The sequence below is a fragment of the Chrysoperla carnea genome, chromosome X (genome assembly GCF_905475395.1).
Source record: "Chrysoperla carnea chromosome X, inChrCarn1.1, whole genome shotgun sequence".
In the NCBI taxonomy this organism is placed as follows: Eukaryota; Metazoa; Arthropoda; class Insecta; order Neuroptera; family Chrysopidae; genus Chrysoperla; species Chrysoperla carnea.
The window spans coordinates 28,254,021-28,275,409 of record NC_058342.1 but is presented as its reverse complement, the minus strand read 5'-3'; the positions used below and the strand labels follow the sequence as shown (position 1 = coordinate 28,275,409).

The window sequence follows — 21,389 nt, the reverse complement described above, 5'->3', positions numbered from 1 at the left end:
AAACCTATTAAAGTATGGCCCTAATTTGGTAGGATTACATACTTGGTTTGTCAAAATTGGGAAAAAATTTGCATGTGATATCACACATCCTTAATTAGTCGAACACAACGGGTTTTTTTAATTATTTATTCAGGTTTTAACTAATTTAAATAGATTTTTGTTTAATTACCATCGACTACTTTTGGAGAAAACATGAAAACATATCATCCATCTACCGTTTATCCATAAGACTAATTATTTAAATAATCGTACAACTCCCCGTAAAACTTACAGGATTGATTTAGACTTAGTCCAACTTCATATAAAAAATCAGGTATTTTATCCAAAAATGCCCTGGCAAAAAAATTGTTTTTGATATATGTGCTTAAAGACCGAAATAGTTTTTCTTGTAAAGTATATTATATTTAAAATAAAATCCCTGTATCATAAAAGTTTTCAGAATTCAGCTTAAATATAATACAAAATTACATCATGTAAATTATTTTTAATATTTCATAACACTGATCTTTATATAACTGGATAGAAGATTTACATGGCGTTAAATAAATTAAAAAGTTTTTAATATTGAAGCATTCTCAGCGCTTCAGGGGTTAGGAACTAAATGAAATCATTGTACGGAGTATTTTGTTACGATTTCATACACTGTATAAACTTGTTAAACATGCGCTTGCGTGGTTTCATTTTGTTTGTTCTACACACTCGTTTGGAGGCGCTAGCTTCATACCGACTTCATATTCCATCAATTTCAACTATATATGTAATATTTCTTTTTTGCCATCAGAGTGAGAGGAACAGGCGAAAAGATTCCGATGCAGAACATATTCCTCTTACTCAATAATCAAAAGATCGCGACTGTTTTGTAAATGGGTCTCTTCATGGCCAAATGGCTTATCGTAAAAGAAGGCATGGTTACAGCACATGCGTATAACGCACTAAGTACTTTTGCTTTGTCTCGCTTGTTTTCGCCGGTTTCTCTCATTGACGAACATAGGGTGCTGGCAATATATGAGTATTACATATATGATTTTAACACATGGGATCCTCTATTCATTTGAAAACTCTACGGTAAAACTAATCGTTTAGAATATTTTTTCAGTGTACGTTTCAGATATATAAAAATTATCAAAGATAATAAAACTCTAGGATATTTTTTCCCAATTTCCTACATCATTTTTTTGTATTATATAAATACGTACTTCGACTACCAAGTAGTCATCATCAGTATGAATTAGCTAATCGTAATTACTCTTAGTTTACAAAATCAAGGTTGAATTTCTAGATTTAGTAATGGAATGTGAAAATAAAAGATTATTTACTTTCCTAATTTATTTATAGTTTTTAATTTAAGTTTGATTTTGTAATTTATTATTTGAAACGTCAAAAAATACTCGAATATCATTGCGCATAAGGATCATGCGCATTGACCAAGCACTAGTCACCCGAATGAAGCTGATTGGATGACGTTACTGACATTACAATTTGACAGATACTTAGAACAGTGTAAACTGTAGGTACATAAATTTATCAATTAGCCCCAACGATCTAAACCTTCATCCAAACCATGTCCAAATCATTTTTCCTCTCATCCCGGGAAAATTATTTACCGGAAATCAACGAACGGGGTCAATTTAACCCACATACGTTGCTTTTCAGGAAAAGATACCGCATGCCACACGATGTCGATTGCAACTAATCAGTGTAATCTTAATTGTATATACCTTCCTTAATTTCATTTATGGCGTATTCGTATTTTTAATATTGAGTTATCGTGTTGTCAGACGGACAGACAGATTGCAAGACAGACAAAATTTTGTTCGTAGTATCAATACTAGCTGAAATCTATTTATAGAAAAAAATTGGGTTTCATGAAAAGCTGATTGCTCGAATTATTCGAAAATAGAAGAAAGTTATATTTATTTATGAAAAAAATAAAATTTTATTTATGAAACCATCAATTTTTTTTAATTCGATTGTATAGTAAACCGATTTTAATGTATCCCAGGCCTGTCATACTACACGACGATAAAAACAAAAATAAATATAAAAGAACGAAACGAAACGCATTAAATAGGAAAAAACAAAATTCACTTCAGAGTTTTTATAAGCAATTCTTTTTTTTTTAACGAACGGGAGCAGCTAATTAATTTATTATTAAAACACAAATACGGAAATAATGAACTTTGTTTATTAAGTTCAATTCGAATAAAAAACACTTTATTTATGTAGGTCAATAAAAAAATATTAATTTACATGAACATAAAAGTGACATAGGCCTCCCTTCAACTTTTTTATAATAGGCTAGGTAGTATAGGTATTGTCAGTTCAAAGAAGGTTAGATTAGGTTATATTCACTGTCTACGAAGGACACACTTAGGCTATAGAGCCCATTGTGGTACCATATATGTGTTTTACCACCTTTCCGCTGATAATTTCATTTATCAGGTCCTGAATTTCCGAGGCTGAGAGCATCTCTTTCATGCATATACCATGCACTACACCAGCCCATCACAACTGTTAATTAAATTATATGGTATTACATTGCGCTATATTATTCTACGCTCTAAATGACCGAGCGGTCTAAGGCGTCAGTCTTAGAACGTTGGATTATTTAGACATAGGTTGCGCGTTCGAATCTAGGCAGCGGTAGTGTGAACAATTTATAATGAATGGGAGTACAAAATTGATCAAATTGTCGTCGCTTGGATAAGAACGAAGTAACCGACTCCACCCACATCAAAAATGTAATTGTAAATATGTTTGTAAATTGAATAAATAAAGATTAACAAATAATGATGTGGGTGGCTTTTGTGATAAGGCATATGCCATAAAAACGGAGGTTAAACCCCTATTATTATTATTTTATTCTACGGCATTTTATTAGAAAACTTAATATAACGTGCGTAAATTCTGTGTTGATAGGTCCAATTGATAGGTCACATATTTATACGTCATCAATAGAGAGCGCCAAAAGGACTGTTATAATATAGATTTTTAAAAGCATAACTATCTCCTGAAATTTTCCAGGTGAAAATTTGAATGACATTTCATTTCAAGGTGATAGTACCCATACAAGCTAGCCTATTTTAATGGTCAGGTGATATAAAAAATATATAATTAATTAAAAAGAAAATTAAGAGATATTGGTTTGTGTTAATACTTACATTGAAATATTCAAAAATACAGATAATAAAAATTCATTGTAGATTGCCATTGATATGAAACGACTCTCGTTGAATTCAGATGGTGCTTTACGGACCACAATACATAACCGTATTCCCCATACCAAAAAAATCACTTCTACTGTAAAAAATAATAAGATAAAAATCAAATTAATCATTTTGAACGCATGTGTATTCATGTGTGGTAAGTGATTAAAAAAATATGCTGACAATAAAATCATTTTTCTTCCAATTGTGAAAATTTTCGAATCAGAATCAAAGTTGTCTTATTTGATAATAGCAATTAATTTAATTATAATCAAATTTAATATGGGTTTTTCTAACAACTAATCATTCGAAGGTATAATGCTTCGAAATTATCCCATACAAAATTTTTGCATTTATCGATTCGGTATCTTCGAGGTTTCGTCTAATTATGGGGTATTATCGTTAGTCAAAAATTAATTATGAAATTTGAAAAAAGTTAAAATTTATGTAAAAATATACTTAAATATTCTGATTTCGAGTCATAAAAGCACATTTTTCTTTTGTAATATTAAAATTAAAAATCGTAATTTTTAAACTGTATATCACGTGATCTAAAACGCGGGCAAGCCATGCAGTGATGTCATATCGGTATGAGCCATAGACCTTCAGTTATTTCAGAGTAGACAGCTGGGTATAATATATCCATAGATAATAAGTGTTTATATTTATTATAATCAGATGTCTATGCATATATCTGTCAAACTTATATGTGTTATTTCGTATAATGATACCGATATTACGTCATCAAATTGGATGCCCGCGTTTTTGACAGTTTAAAAAAGATTTAAAATTTAATTTAAGTTTTTGGCAAGAAAGCGTGTGTATTTTTCCGAAATAAACTTTTGGTGGCTTTTTATAAGCAAAATCAACATTTTAGGAAACTTTAATGCTTCTTAATTTAGGTTTAATGCTTCTAAAATATGCATGCAAAATTTTTGAAACAATACACTTCGGTATTTGTAGGTTCACCGTAGTTACAAAAAGAAACTCACGAAAAAATTTTTACTTTGAACACAAAAAACTTTTTTTTATCAATCGTCGCGTCCCTAGGCACATGTCTAGTTTGCCTTGCGGATAATACGTCCCTGGTCGTAAGTGGAACATAAAAGTTTTGTGAAATAAAAAATCAGGTACTTACATGTGGTGAAAGAATGATCCCACCAATCTGTGGGACATAAATATGCCTTTAGGTCATCGGCTGTACGTCCAACAATCACTAACGGTGGTGATACCAATGTTCGTATTACTAGAAAAACTGTGAATATAGCTACAATTACTCCTAAACGTTTCAGTAGATTAAAATCCGTAATTTTCACTGCTTTAGCTGACCGGACTCGAAATATCACCGATATCCTATAAAAAAAAGACAAAATTAATTAGAGAAAATTAATTGAGTCATCAGGTTTAACCTCAACCTTCCTTCAAAAAACCTTGCGTTTTCTACCTTCGTGCATCGAAATTCGAAAACGTCATTTACATCTTTATATAACTTTTTCAGAAAATGAGTAAAGATTTTAAAATAAAAAGAATTCATTTTGATAGAAAATTTTTCGCTGAACAACGCGATACTCTAAAGATTTTACTGAAAAATCAATAATAAGTAATTTTTTCTGTTTATGAGGTACAATCTGGTGACAGACAGACAGATCGACAACGGAGTCTTAGTAATAGAATCCTGCTGGTTGCCCTTAGGATGCAGAACCTTGAAAAGAATCTAAAATGGGTCGTTTTCGACACAAGAGTAGATTAAAGATTAAGAACAATTTAATGATCAAGATTTAAGAGCAAAATAAGAAATCAATCGATTTAGTAGAAAACTGCAATAGATTTTCTACTAAATCGATCTTCCAAAACATTTGAAGAAAATGAATAGGAATTCATAGAGAAAAAACATCTTTTATTGAAATTTAATAAAATTTTTCAATGAGTAGTATTGAATCGGAATAAGAATGAATTGAAATTAATTGAATAGATGGATTTCCGGTTCACGGTGGCTCATACTGTTTATGCAATTTTCAAGGGAGCTTGTTAAACATTCTTTTTTTAACTGACGAAAAAAAATGGGGGTTCTTAAACAGTACTTATTTAACACTTTTCAACTATAAACAGTAAAAAAATCATAAATAAAAACTCGAGTAGTCTCTATCTATCATATTTAAAATCATATAATGTAGAAACATTGCGAATAATAGACATTCTTTAAATAAATAGACTATTATAAAAATATTTTCTTGATAAAGTTGTACTTTTATAGTTTTTGTTTCCGTATGAAAAGATTTGGAAAATATGAAGTATAGAAGTTGATACAAACAATACTATCTCGATTGTATGGTTTTACAGAAATCAGTGAACCATATTTTATCGAACGTTTTACATTGTTTTACCTAGTTGAAATTGTTGAAATCAAGGGAAAGAAATGGGAGCAAAATAATTGACAAAATTCAATTATTTTAAGATGGAAATTGGTTAAGCTATCCCGCTTGTCAAAGGGAAATCCCGCTTTCAATTCTACAGATAGAAAGAATGGCTTAGAATATTGAAGTCCTTAAAATTTTCTCAAAGACCATCGGCTTTGTTCTGTGGTAATGGGACAGAAAATGCGGAATTACAATTTTTAATTGATTCACGAAGAGGCTGGCTATATTATTTATACATTTCGAGTAACAACCAAAAGTGTCCAAGAAGAGTTAATGGGACTTTCTTCTTTGAAATTGCGAAAGAAAAAACACTTTTTAAATATTAAAAAGTGTTTGGTTTATATTGTATCTACACGCCATAAAGTTTACAAAAAAATTTGTATGGTGCTTTTGGGCCATTTTGACCGCCAGAGAAAGCGCATTCCAAAAGTTCAAGCTGATGGGACACCTGATGTTGGCCTCCTGTAAGTTTTTTCTTTTTTAACTCAAATGGGATTCGATTCGTGAAACTCAAATCTAGACGAAAATTCTTTAGAAAGTAAGTTTTTTTTACACCATTTTTTTGGGGTGAAATTTTCTATGTACAAAAATAATAAACAAAGTGGGGTGGGAGACCCTCGACCCACGAGAGATCAAACTCGGTTTACATTGAAACAAAATTTATATATATTATAATTTTTTAATTGATTACGTAGAATAACAGAAAATTGCCATCTGTGAATGGGGAAAAGAATCAAATATTGTTAAATTTTAGAACACAAGCCCCCCCCCCCCGGGGAATTAAAATTAAAGTTATCGGTAATATTAGACAATGAAAAGAAGCGGGGCCAGGATATCAAGTTTCGTCATAATCCAATCTGATGACGTTACGAAGAAGGTTCACTTCAAATGGAGGGGTTTTCTATCTTTTAAAAGGTTTTATACTACAAGAAAAACAAATTACCAGTTTGAAAAACGTAGTTACGAGTAAAATGATTAAAAAGCGTTTTTATAACGCGTCGCTTTTTAAGGAACTAATAGGAATTTCTTCATAAGGAAAATTTTATGTAAAAATGATTTTTTGGAAATTTTAACTGAGAAACGCCTCTAAATATAAATCAGCCTCTGTAAAATATTAGATATGTAAACGGACTTTGATGGAACATTGAAAAAAAAAAATGAAAAGAATGCCAACCTCATCCCAAAGTTGGTCATATTGAAATGAAGTAAAAATACTTTTCTAACGATTGGAACAAGTATAGCTAAATATTTGTCTTAACAATAGAATGGGATTGAATTTAAAATATGAATTCATTGATACAAAATCACTGAAGTTAAATAAACAAAATCATTACTTTTATGAAAGAGATTGATTTGAGTTTAAAGTCATTTTAATGATGGAAAATAAAATTGTACTTAATTGGAATATATAATTGTGTAAATAAAGCGAATATACAAATTAAAATAACGTATCTTTATGTTTGCTTTAAATATAGAATTAGATTAGTACGAAAACATATCTATCATGTCTAGTCCATTTGTGATTGAGACAACTTCTTGTTAATAGTTAAAAGATAGTTGGAAATAAACATATTGATCATTTTTATAATATCTACTATATTTTAAGGTGTAGGCTTATGAAACTGAAATCAATAGTAATCCATTTGTTGCTGGCTCAAGTTTTGAAGAAATCGTGTTCCCTTGCATTATTTCATGAACATAAATGTACAAGATCACATAACATGTTCACATTTAACATAAAAATATTGTAGAACTTTTTTTCTAGTTGCTTCGAAGCTAATGATATAGAATACAAAATGAAGATTTCATGTATCTATGGATATTACATAACATATCATATGTTTATATATCGTCATATAATACACCAGCATATCCCCATCGATAGTAACAATTTGCTTACTGCTTTCGTCTCCATGGTATGGATATTAGAAAATTTGTTTATCAAAGCCGGATGGTAATAAAGTCTTGAAAGCACGTAACAAGCAATCTTATTCATTGATATTGTTGTAAGAATCTACATCTTATTTGACGAAATTGCTTTTATCAGTGAATATATGTTTGACAATTTATGTCAATTTATATGTAACTCTTTCTTTAGTCCTTCGATTCTTTTATCGTAACACAAATATTTTGTGTTGTATGGTACAAGTTTTCTGAAAGTATTTGCTATTGGGTGGGCCATCAATTATTTTCTTTCGGAAATATAATGATATTAGAAATACAAATAAATCTACAGGGTCTGAACATTTGTACAACGCAATATCTGTACATATTTGTGAGCGAGTTGAAATTTTGAAATACTATTTTGTATGAGTGTCGCCAGAGGGGAGGAGGGCGCGTTTAGGGGCAGCTCTGCCCCCCTCTAGAGATTCATAAAACTAATTCAAAGCACTTGCTTTAAAAAACTAAAATTCTACTGTATTCAAAATTTCAGTTATCGGAAGGATTTAGTATGAAATTAGAATCATTGAATCTATCTAACAATTTTCAACTCACCATCTTTTACAGTTTTTGAGAAAAAGGGAACCAAATTTTTGCCCTAATTTGAGCCCCTCACAATACATATCCGCGCGTTAGTGCTCACAACTATCTTGTGCTCACGGAAACATTCATAATCTATAACATAAAAATGAATCGGTGAATGTGTTGCTAAGCGCAAGTCTCGAGAACAGCTGAACCGATTTCGTTAATTCGTTTTTTATAATATTCCTTGAAGTACGAGTATGGTTTTTACGAAGAGGAAAATTTTAAAAATTGCCTGAAAAAGACTAAAAACAACACTTTTCTATATTCCCATACAGAAGATTCGTAATAATAATTAAAAGTCAATTTGAACTTTAATACCATACCATAAATTTTTAGTAGAGGGGTTCCGAGAAAGAATAAGTATTAAAAAAAAGAATCGACTGTTAGGAGGTACACTCACTGTCAAAAAAAGTGCCACAGTTAAAACATTCTAAGCGTACTCATCATATGTTATGTTATAATAGTAACACTTAGAATGTTTTAAAACGAGCATTTTTTGTGACATTGAGTATACGCAGTTCGCCGAGTCAACTAGTATAAGATATAAATATAAATGTCATATATTGTATGTAAAATGCGCGCGCATATATTTCCCAGATGCAAGGACTAGAAGTAAGTGATGGAAGTCACTGTACAGGTTATTATGTTAACATTTGGTAATAAGAGACAAATAAAATTAAAGAGGGGAGGGAGTGTTGTATAAATAGAAGAGAATAGAGGGGAATAAGCATCATATTGTACATCCATGTTCATTCTTAACGTTAATTTTGATTATTATCTTTGAAGAAAGTTAGAAGCGGGCAGGTAACAGTTAGTTTTTATCATATCCCCCACATAGCATTACAATTACATTCATTTTTTCTTGAAAATTATTGTAACACTCTGTACATAGTATATATAGAAAATGATATCACTGTTTATATAAGATTGCATAAAAATTACTTTTTACATGGCTCTATTTTGATGTTCGAAGTTTATCAATAAATTTTGTATACCATATTGCTTTACACCCACGATCAAAGTCCGATTTTTTATTAAGATGGGCCCGAGTTCGTCGGACCCATCTTGTAAAGGAAATAGAACAGGAGTTTAAACATAAAATTTTTCCTTGTAAAAAACTTTTGTTGCAAACATTTTTTGTAAATATCATTGTTATCCCGCAAGAGCGCAAAATAAGGCAAAACACGGACGTAAAAAGATAAAAAAATATAAAAAAAATTCAAAACTATAAAAGATAGAGAGTTGAAAATTTATAGATCGCTTCAAGTAGCGAGGTTACTGATTCTAATTTCAACCCTAAGCCTTTAGACTAATTAAAAAGGTGGAAAGTGTAAATTTTCGTGAAAATTTATTTTATTTGTATATTTATATTAAATATTTTAGTCTGACTACAATCGTAGGCGTTTCGAAGATCTTATATCACATACAAGGGCTTCTGTTAGCAAAGTTGTTGCGGCTATTACAGGACACTGGTTGAGCAGCAGGCATGCTGAACGCCTGAGCCTGGCAGTGTATCACGACTATTGCAGGAGCTGTCACAATGGTGAGGAGGAGCAGACTATGTCTCAAATTCTTTGTCACTGCCCAGATATTGCTATAGGAGATGGACTTACTTGAGCCAGCCTCTCTTTGACGACTTCTTCGACCTAAAGTCCATCGACGTCTAAGCACTCCTGAAATGAAGTATGGGATGGGCCAATCTTTTTTCGGTATCACAACGGACCCTATGGTCTAAGTGAATCCCAACCCATGACAGCCACTCTAACCTAACCTAACACGAATACTTTTGCTTTTGCAAGTCCTGATATTCAACACTGTCTATACAGGGTATTTCAACAATCAAATCAGTCAATTGTTGATTTGTTAATATTTTAATCACTTTACAATATATTGGCCCAGCCCAAAAAGATTGCAAGTGTCTTGGTCCAAATAGCTCGTAAAGTAGCTTTTTATACAGTTCATTTTCAAAAAAAAAAAAAAAAAAGTTTAGAGTGGTTTGAACAAATTTGTCGAAAAATAATTGAAAAATTTTACTCAATTACAATAATTTCTTTTTCTGTATTTTTTTTTTGTTTCAAAAGTGGAAATAGAAGTTGAAGTACAAAATACAATGACAAAAATAATTTTCAACTAAAAAGAAAATTAATTTTTATTTGATTTAACTGAGAGAACCATAACAAAGTAAAAAGGAAAACTGTACAACACAAAAATATGGTTAAATGAAAAACTTGTTAAATATTTATTCAAATGTGTTTTTTAAAGGTGTGAATACATATAAATATACATGTAAAATACTTACCGCCATGTTTTTAACATAAGAGCACCATATGTTAGTGAAAAACCAATTTCCCGGAGCCAAACACGTGCTGTACAAGTGTATACACTTGGTCGTGGATACATCACAATTGTCTGCAAAAAACCATTGTATATATTACATAACATATAATTGAATCTTTCACAAAAATTTTGGTTGGTTAAAATATTTTAAAATCCCTTTTTATATGCATGGAAATCTTTTCTTTTGAAAAGCTAATTCATTTCGAATAGAATTTATTTATATTATTTAATCTAAAAAATTGATTCTCAAAGTTCGATCGTAACTAGGGCGTGGCAACGCATTCACGTGCCACAGGCGTAACTGATGTTTTATGTGTAAAACAAAAAGTCAATAATGAATCTCATAAAAACTCATTATTTGATAATATTTAAAATTTCATAATTTGTAGACTAAAATATTTTGGTAATTATAATATAAGCATGTGTCTTTTAATATTATAAATGCGAAAGTAAGCATGTTTGTTTGTTGTTACGCTTTCTTTACGGGAGTCTTGAAGCCGACCACTCTCATGGTGGTTTGAAGTGAAAAGTCAAGGAGAGCTCAAGGGGAATCAAAAGAATAGACCCGCGATACAAGCGGGTAACTCCTAGTAACTTATTAATAACCAAAAATACATGATAACGCGAAAACGAATTAAAAATTCACCTTAGTAATTCTTATTCTACTTATCTTGTTTTTTTGTATGTTTTTCGATTAATTTTACGCGCACGAAAATTATTATTCTTTCGTGATGTTAATAAAAGCTACATTACATAACCCGCCCATTAATTGCTTAATTAAATGACAAATTAACGTTTTTAATTGCATTTTATGGTAAGAATATTAATAAGTATAGAAAAACTCCCTTAAAATGTAAAATATACTAAACTTCGTTAAGCTTTGTCTTGTTAGAAAGATAAGCATCATATGTGCAGGACGGATCAAAAAATGTGTTTCGTTTTTTTTTTACCATAGACAATTTAGGTTGACGTAGTGTAAAATTAACGAGGGTCATAGATGAGACGAGTAAACTTTTTTACGTCAGAAATTTTTAAGAGGCCAGTTTTTTGACTACATTTATATAAAACGAGTGAAAACAAACAATTGACTGAGTTAACTGTTCAAATATCATGTATAGACAGTGCTGATTACCCTGTCACATTACACACACATACATGTCACACATATAGAACTAATATACCCATATAATAAATACATACTATACAATTTGCGTATAGTTTACGCTCTCACGGATAAAAAGAGATGTTTACGATAAAATGTTTCAAACAAAAGTTGTTTATTTTTTTATAAAGAACTTTTTTACATTTAAACTTTTGTTCTATCTCTAACGGTTCGAAAGATGGGTCCTACGGTCCCAAGAACCAATTGACCTATGTTGCTCATTTACGAACTTGACCTCAATTTTTACGTCCTCAGCTTGCAATAAAAATTTCAGCTTGATATCTCTTTTCGTTTTTGAGTAATCGTGATGACAGACGGACAGACAGACAACCGGGAAAAAAGCGTTACAAACTTGGGAATTAACTTAATATACTATGTATATTTCATATATACATGGTATAAAAATGCGCTGTAGATATAACTTTTTGTAGATAAAACTAGTCAATAAAAAACTAGCCTCTTTAAATTTCTGACGCAAAATGGCTAATCTTGACTTCAACACAAGCAGTTTAAAAGCACATATTATTCTACTACATACGAGTTACCGAAAGGGTTAAATTTAGCAATTTACTGCTCATCAAATAAATGAACAACAGATCATATGACACAGATAGTTCATAAGAATAGACGTGAGACTTTTTGTGTGCCACACTGCATTCACTTTAATCACATAATATAGTTATATGCGTGGCTATACCTAAATTTTCTAGGGATATTAAAAATTACACTTATATATACATTTTCCCAAATTAGTTTAATTGTATTTTATGAAAACTTTTAAACGTTTTCAGCACTTTTTCATCATGAATAAATTTTTGTGGTTAATTTTGGGTATTTTGTTAACACATTTATTTTTATCTTCAACCATTAATTTTAAACGGTTCAACTGAAGGTATTTGAAACTTTTAACTATAAATAATTTTTACTATAAATTTTCACTATAATTTTTCAACGGATGTCATTTTCACTCTAAAAATGAAGATAGTTTTTGAAGATTTATCAGAGGCAGATTTCCATAAGGCAAAGTAGACACGTGCCTATAGACGCCAGGTTACAAAGAGGCACGCGCGTTTTAAAACAAACATAAAATTAATTTTGTAAGCAACTATGCCAAAAATTACAGTCCTTTGATATTGACATTTGTACAATTATTTAAATGTATTACAGTTTAATTAATATATTCCTGCAGAAAGGGAAAATTTCAATGTAAATGAACAGCAAGTTTTTGATTTTTTTAAAAACACAGGCAAATTTGATGATCTCATTGGAATTTTTTTTGAAACTCACTAATTTTGGGCCATTCTTTTCAACTGTGATGTCAATTTTTCGCTAGCTATCACTTATGTGCTTAATTCTGAGACCAGGACTCTGCATTCTTGAAACCTATTAGAGCTAGGTTAATTTTGATAACAAATTTGAAAACAATTTTAGTAGGACTACATACTTGGTTTATCACAATTGGATAAAATTTGGATGTGATAGAGCAAAACTAAAATTTTTGGATTCTGATGACGTCATAAAGTTAAAAAATTTTTGATATTACAGGCAAATTTGATCCGATCTTATTGGAATGTTTGTAACTCACAAATTTTGGGTCATTCTTTTTAACTGTGATGTCAATTTTTCGCTAGCTATCACTTATGTGATTGATTCTGAGACGAGGATTCCACATTCTTAAAACCTATTAGAGCTAGGGTAAATTTGATCACAAATTTAAAAAGTATAACCCAAATTTAGTATGACTAATGCTTGGTTTATCAAAATTGGAGAAAATTTGGATGTGATAGATCAAAATTAAATTTTTTGGATTCTGATGACGTCGTTAGGTTAAAAAAATTGGATTTTTTGTTAACACAGACAAATTTCATCCGATATCTTTGTAATTTTTTTTGAAACTCACTAATTTTGGTTCATTCTTTTCAGCTCTTATGTCATGTTTTCGCTATTTATCAGTTATGTGCTTAATTCTGAGACCAGGACTCCACATTCTTGAAATTTATTAGAGCTAGGATAAGTTTGATCACAAATTTGAAAAGTATGACCTAAGTTTAGTAGGAATACATACCTGGTTTATCAAAATTGTTAAATTTTGGATGTGATAGAATATTCAACTTTTTACTTAACAATTAATGTATTTATTTTAGATAAAAATATAATTTAAATACTCACCGTACAGTAGATGAAAAAGGCTCCTAGCGCAATTACTCGTAACAATACAGGACTAGCAGCTCGCACCACCTTAAACAAAGCAAAAAACAATAAAGATAATAAAAAATAAGTCACTATTAAATTTGTGCATAAATCATATGAACGCAGTAAAACCTGTTTATACAATAATATTATTAATGACAAGAGTTGCAGAACTCAAATACAAACTATGGCGACAAAATTTCAGAAAGTTCTTTAAGAGACACTGTGGCAAAATGAATTTTTTAAGCCTACTGTAAATCAGTGTGACAACAAGAGATATGCTTGTTTTATAAACAAAGTTTTTTGCGGATGGAGGTTTAACTTAAAAATAACAATAATATTAATTAATATAATCGGGTTTTATCTCCGTTTTTCAGACATCCGTCTACAACAGGGATCACATTCGAATATTCAATTAAATTTATGATGTGAGTAGAGTCGGTTACTTCTTTCTTATCCAAGAAACGACAGTGTAATCAATTCACCGTCCCATTAATTATAATGAATCAGACTGTCGCTGCCTGGATTCGAACCTGCAACCTCCGTCAGTAATCAAACGGTTAAAGACGATATTTGATCTCATGATTACCAAATAACAATAAAGAATAAGAATTTCTAAATGTAAGATATTTTTCTTTCTTTATTTGTCAAAAAACCTGAACGGCTGATCCTGATTGGATACAAACTGTAGTAAGGCTATCAGTTGCGAGGCTAGACTTCCTTAATTTTTGAAGGGCGTAATTTCCCTCTCTGAATACGTACTTTTTGTTAACACAGTATTAAACAGTTTTCACTATATTTGATAAAATGTCGGTATGATTAAAACATTAATTAGAATTGAAATATTACAAAATTTAATTAATTGTTGTAAAATCATTAAATAATTATTCTATTTTCTTCATTCTGTTTTATCTACCACTTTCTTATTGATAACCTGAATATGTTAGAGAGAATATTTAAGTAGTACTTAAAATGTATCTATAGTAGATTTTGTGAGTCTGTGTTCAAATGTCTAACGTATTTTAAGCATTCGAGTTAGTCGGAGAAACGAAACACTGAAAATGATCAAAGTTCGAAAAATTTGAGTAGTAAAGTCGGATTTGAATGCGATTTTCGCTATTCCATTTGTTTGACCGTCAGGAAAGGAGGTCGCTGAAGACGAATATCGCAACATTGGTCTCAGAGGTACCTGGTGCCCAGAATAAACAGTTCCCGGTCGTCTCCTGGAGTTTTCGAGAAATTCGTTATATAATTGATCCAAACTCGTAACACGGGGGTTTTTGGTACCCAGGAAGTACCTAGGTACCTCTGATACCAATTCTGTCGCGATATTCGTATTCAGCGACCCCAAAAAAACCCGGGTAATGAGTTTGAAATCTTTTCCCTTACTTTTAACCGAAACGTGAATTTAGTTAGTATTTACGGTCAATTTAAAAAGCAATTATAAAATGCATATTATTAAATGCTAATTGCATATTTTGAAGTTCTTATAAATCAAATTAGTTTTATTAATTTATTAATAAATCGAATGCTGAAAACCGCATTTAAATCCGAATAACTGCTCAAATTTTTCAAACTTCGTGGCATCGTTTCTTCGACTAACTATAAAACAACCTTTTATGAATATGTAGGTACCAACTCCAAAACCTTTAATTACGCTACCTACCAAACACTCCCAGCCATATACACAAAATATCACAAAAACCAATTTACAAAATTGATAAATATTTACAAATATGGTTTTATTTTGACATATCTAATGTTGTTGTTTTATGAAATGACATAATTTGTTGTTTTCGAATAATATTTTACTTTATTTAAAGGTTATGTAATGGGAATGTGAAATTGACACATCTCAGTCTATACACAGACGCATGCATTTTAGGTTACTCAATAGCTCGAAATAACTATCTAAGGGGAAAGTGTCTTATAATGATCCCCCCAAGAAAAAATATTCTAGTTATGTATAACGTCGAAATATTTTTGTTTCTTTATTCAAGTATTGCAATATTAGCAAGCCAATTTCTTTTGATTTGACAAATTTTTCGAATTAGTTAGTATTTCTCAAAAAGGATCGTTTTACTAGCCTTGTAAGAATAGGTGTTTAATGATCCCATTGCATTTTTTATACCAAACCGCTCACACAAAATATTAATTGTTCTTTTATATTGCGTCAACGATTATTATACTTATTATAATTTTACACACAAAATAGGGATCATTTTATCGCATATAAAGGGGATCATTTTATCCAAAACGACATATTTGAATATCGTCATAAAAATTGACCTGAAAATTTATTATACGCCTATAAAAATATGTTCAAAGTTAACAGATGCCAAGAGTAAAACCAACAGCCGGTGAAAACTAACACAAATAAATTTTACGTTGAAATTTGTCTAATCATAAATCATAAGCATTAAAAGTAATATTTTTGCTTCGAAATACAAAATGGCTTATACATCGCCATAGGGCTTTGTTGAACGAATAATTTGATCACTTGGAAGCCATCTATCGATAAATATACTAGATGATATAAGTGGTTCCACTTAAAAAACGAGGAATCACTGAGTGATCATTTTAGAGCACTTTGTCCTATTTATAATACAAACGTATCAGGAAATTAAGATTCTATATTGAAATCCATCATAGTGGGCCTGACTAACTACTTATCTGTGGGTCCACGGGCAGGCTATGGCAGGGATAACATAAAGATTACAAGCAAGAAAGTAAACGTTAGTTCAACAGTAACGACTGAAAATAATTAGATACTGATGGTTTTTTTATTATAAAAAAATCAGAGAAAAACTTTAGTGTTTGTATACACTTCGAAATTATTTCAGAGGCTACAATTCTCCAATTAGGGCTTAACTCAACCCAAAAATCTCTGCTGGGAGTAATAAAGTTGAAGAGAATCCAACATTCTGTGACGCTTAGTTTCAAGAAATATAAAATGCCAGATTTTGATAAAGTGGATCTCTGTGAGCATCGAGTAACAAAAATATAAAATATTAAAATTCTTTGCGTGCTGTAATTTTTGAGGTGCTGTATTCACATATATGTAATGTTTTGTCTTATTTAAACGTATTTCAATCAAACTTAAATAAATCTTATGATTTGAGAAACAATTTCTCATAGCTTTTGACAAGAGATGGTAAGGCGTTATTTACATAACACGTCTTTCAAAATATAATTATGCTGTTAAAATTTAGGGAAATGTTTAATATATTGTGTATTTTAAACACATTAATTCTTATTTTATTTTAAAAACTTGTATTTTACTTGGAATGGTTTTTGAAGTTTGTTTGTTGTAAGTGACAAGCTTTTATTATGTTAAAAAGTAAGAAATAGTTTTTTCCATTTTGCCCTTTACAAAGTATCATTAATTAAAATTTTAAAGTTTTAGAGAATGTTTCAAATACTTTTTCGTTTCTTAAGATTATTTCTTGAACAAAATAGAACCAAACAATGTCTATAATGCAGAGATAACACATTTTACTTTAACAGGCTTATCCCAACACATTTGAAATCTATTTTCTAAATATCTACTTTTGGCATCATTATTTAAATTTGGGATATTTAATAATTTCAGTTTTTAAAGTTTGATAAAAGAATACATTTGGCATGGAACGTGTATCCCAAATGAAATTTTGCCACAATTTCTTGTTACGCCCAGTAAGTAGATAATAAATTCCCAAAAAATCAGTCTATAAACACCGTAATTCTTAACGCCAAAAGATTTTTATGTTAATTAGAAATAGAATATTTCGTCTGCGGTCATTTTTCGTCAACTATTAACACAACAACAAAAATCCTAACAAATAACAGTTACACAATAAAATACAAAAAAAAATTTGTTAACCAGATAATAAAAACCAGTCGAGTTGATTTTACGATTTTCTTTTTTTTCTCTAGAATATATGCGTATTTTAATACAGTCGAAACTGGTTATAACGATATCGCTTATTACTAACTAGTTATAGCGATATCGCTTAACGTACGTCTTAGCATAAGTAATGCAACGCAAATAGCATATTTAATGCAAATTAAATTCTATAATAGTCTTGTTGAATTCGGGATGATCTCTAGAAAAAACTATCGGAAGCGTTTTTCAGTAAATAAAAAATTGACAAAGTTATACAATATAATATAAAAGAAGTCACGTTCCCGAAAGTCTATCTCCATTATTTATAATTTTAATTTAACGCTGAAAATATGTCTTTGTGTGTCATTTTTAGATTATTGTTATCAGGTCCATAACAAAGGCGTCGCAAATAAGGCATCCGCCACTGGTGCAACAGAAAGTGAGGCGCAAAGAAAAGTATGATTCAAATTTAGTAGGCTTACACACTTGGTTTATCAAAATTGGATAAAATTTGGATGTGATAGAGCAAAAAAATTCGGGATTTTTATGATGTCATAAAGTTAAAAAGTTCGATTTTTTTGATAACAGGAAAATTTTAAATCAACCAATTTTGGGTAATTCTTTTCATCTGTGATATCACTTTTTCGCTCGCTATCACGTATGTGCTTAATTACGGGACCAAGACTCCACATTCTTTAAACTTATTAGAGCTAGGTTAATTTTGACCACAAATTTGAAAATAATTACCCAAATTTAGTAGAAATACATACTTGGTTAATCAAAATTGGAAAACATCTGGATGTGATAGAGCAAAATTAAATTTTTTGGATTCTGATGACGTCAAAAAGTTAAAAAATTCGATTTTTTTTATAACACAAGCAAATTTGATCCGCTCTTTGAATAAATATTATAAATAATAAATATCGGTTATAACGACCTTAATTGTAGATTTCTTTAATATCGCTACAACTGTTTTTGACTATATTTATATTATTTTGGAGTCTATAATACCCCCGTAATATTTAAAATACACGCCATAAAAAAAGAAAAAAATTTTTATTAATGGACATTAAAATTTCGTTTCGTTTCTTTTCCTTACGATCCGATATGTTTGAATAATATTAATTTATTACAAAATTTTATTACTTATAATACGACTACGTATATATGTGGGATGAATGTTTATCAGGGCGGGGGTTGTTGTTGTATTTTCAATTTTTAGTTTTACATTCTTTTTTTTTTCAAAATAATGTAAATTGAAAATTATTGTAATCGAGTTTTGATGTACGAACATTATTCCAAAACAGTTTGATTTGGTTCGCCTGGCATCTGAGTTCAAATAAAAGTTCTAGCTGATGTAATCTCTACCTCTTCTCTATCTCTACATATTATAAATGCGAAAGTAAGCATGTTTGTTTGTTTGTTACGCTTTCACGCTAAAACTAGCGAATGGTTTTTAATGAAACTGTACATCAATATAGCTCATACTTCAGAATAACACATGAGATATAATTTATAAAGATATTATTTTGACATTACCATAAATTACAGATTTCTGTAAAAGCAGTAATTTGACATTACCATAAATTATAGGTTTCTGTAAAAATAGTCAATATAAAATATTTCACGGCCATCTTTTCTGTACTCAATGAATAATTACGACCATTATACATTTAAAAAAATAGAAAACCATACATATATTTTACCTGTGTAAAACAATTCTTACCATTATTTCGAGTGTTATATCTTTATCAATCTTTATTTTAAACCCAGCGAAGCGGATGGGTATCACTCTAGTTGCGAATATTTTTGTTTTTTTGACTTTCCTCGCTTGAAAAGTGACCGAGGTATGCCAATTTTAAAATGGAGCATTTTTTGCTCGTTCAATCAAATGAAAAAAAACCACCCATTTTGTAAGAGATAGAACAAAAGTTTAAATGAAAAATTCAAAAATTTATCAAAAGTTTTTTCTAGATTTTCTTTTTCCTTATCAGAAATGTTTCACAAGACCACTTGTTGAAGTTACCTGCAAATTTTCAAATCCCTTTATTCTATAGATTTGGAGAAAATGTACACCAAAGTTTTGTCCTAATTTGAGCCCTCACTTGATAATTTATAAAACTAGCTTGGGCCGTACGGAACTCTGCTCCCGTGGTCACCATAACTCATGGCTACGCTGTACGCTGTAGGTGGTGAAAAAAATCAAAAGTTCTCAAATTAATATTAGGAGAACATGTTTTAAAAATAGTAATATGACTAGAGTATTAGGAGAAAGCATCTGTAAAAACTAACATGTTTGCCTATTAAACTTATTTAAATTTAATTTATGAATTTTTCTAAGCGGTACATTTTTAGACCGTGAGTATATTTTTCGTCAAACCTAAACACAATAAACTTGAAAATGAGAGATGAATTATGGAATTTGATAAAAGAATATGGAAGATAAGGTTAGGACAGAAAAACGTTGCTAGAGTAACAATATATAAGATGAAAATAAAAAGCCCTTGTAGCATAATTAGCAACTTTTTTAGGTATTTGTGTTTGAATGCTCGTTTCTATTCTGAAATAATTGTAGATATAAAGTCGTAAAATTTTGTATGAATGGTAACGAAAAGTTTTCACAAAAAAAAAAGAAAAGCAGAAACAACGACTTACAATATTTTTGATTGCATTATTAATTTGATTTAAAAACTAGATAATAGTTTTTCTAATAAAAATTTGATTGATTCAGGAGATACGATGTTTGTCGCATTGAGTTCATTTTTTTAATCTATTTTCTTTTATTGGCTGAAAACTATCGAAATTTAAGATATTGTTCCTTACCTTTTTAAATATAAGTGAAAAAAAGTGGAAAAAAAACAACTGACTGAATTAATTGTTGAAATACCATTTATAAACAGTGTTGATTACGTAATCGTTTGTTTTTTTATGTCTTGTAAATAAAGAAAGGTAGCCATTACACACAAAGTAATAGGAGTATCTTTCTTCTCACTTCTTCAGTAAACATAATTATATGCTATAAACAAACACATACATATATACTATATAATACTTAATTTGCTCTCTCACGGGTAAAAGCGATGTTAACTAAAAAATGTTTCAAACAAAAGTTGTATATTTTTTTACCTGTAAAATTTGGTTCTATCTCTAATGGTTTACAAAACCCAATTGGACTTTGTTGTTCATTTACGAACTCGACCTGACGTGTTACGTCCTGAGCACGCTATAAAAATTTCAGCTTGGTGTCCTTTTTCGTTTTGAAGTTATCGTGTCGAAAGACAGACAGACGGACGGACAGACAACCGGAAATGGACTAACTAGGTGATTTTATGAGCACCAATACCAAAATTATGTTACCATCAATATTTTTAAGCGGTACAAACTTGGGACTAAACTTAGCATACCTTGATATATTTCATGGAAGAAAAACATTTCATATCTTTGACAGGATAGAATTGATGAGGACTTTAAAATGACATTTATTAATGGAAAATTCTATACAAATGTCTTGTAAAATATCTATAGAATTAGATGTTATATTATTGACTTTTATAAAGACTTTCTTAATGGAAAACTCTATACAAATGTCTTGTAGAATATTTATAGAGTTAGATGTTATATTACTTACTTTTATAAATACTTTGTTATACTTTTTTAATACTTTTCACAATAATCCGTATTAGTTT

General features: G+C 30.1%; 1 protein-coding gene across 1 annotated transcript in view; it reads right to left on the bottom strand.

Moving 5' to 3' along the window:
• The window catches only part of LOC123303040 (probable G-protein coupled receptor CG31760), a 159,687-nt gene that overhangs the window by 27,937 nt on the left and 110,361 nt on the right, over positions 1–21,389 (bottom strand). Inside the window, exons 2-5 of the mRNA XM_044886137.1 lie at positions 13,818–13,886; positions 10,449–10,558; positions 4,345–4,559; positions 3,162–3,300 (exon numbers count right to left, since the gene is read on the bottom strand). Of these exons, the coding sequence (XP_044742072.1) occupies positions 3,162–3,300; positions 4,345–4,559; positions 10,449–10,558; positions 13,818–13,886 (533 nt within the window). The remainder of the gene's footprint in view (positions 1–3,161; positions 3,301–4,344; positions 4,560–10,448; positions 10,559–13,817; positions 13,887–21,389) is intronic.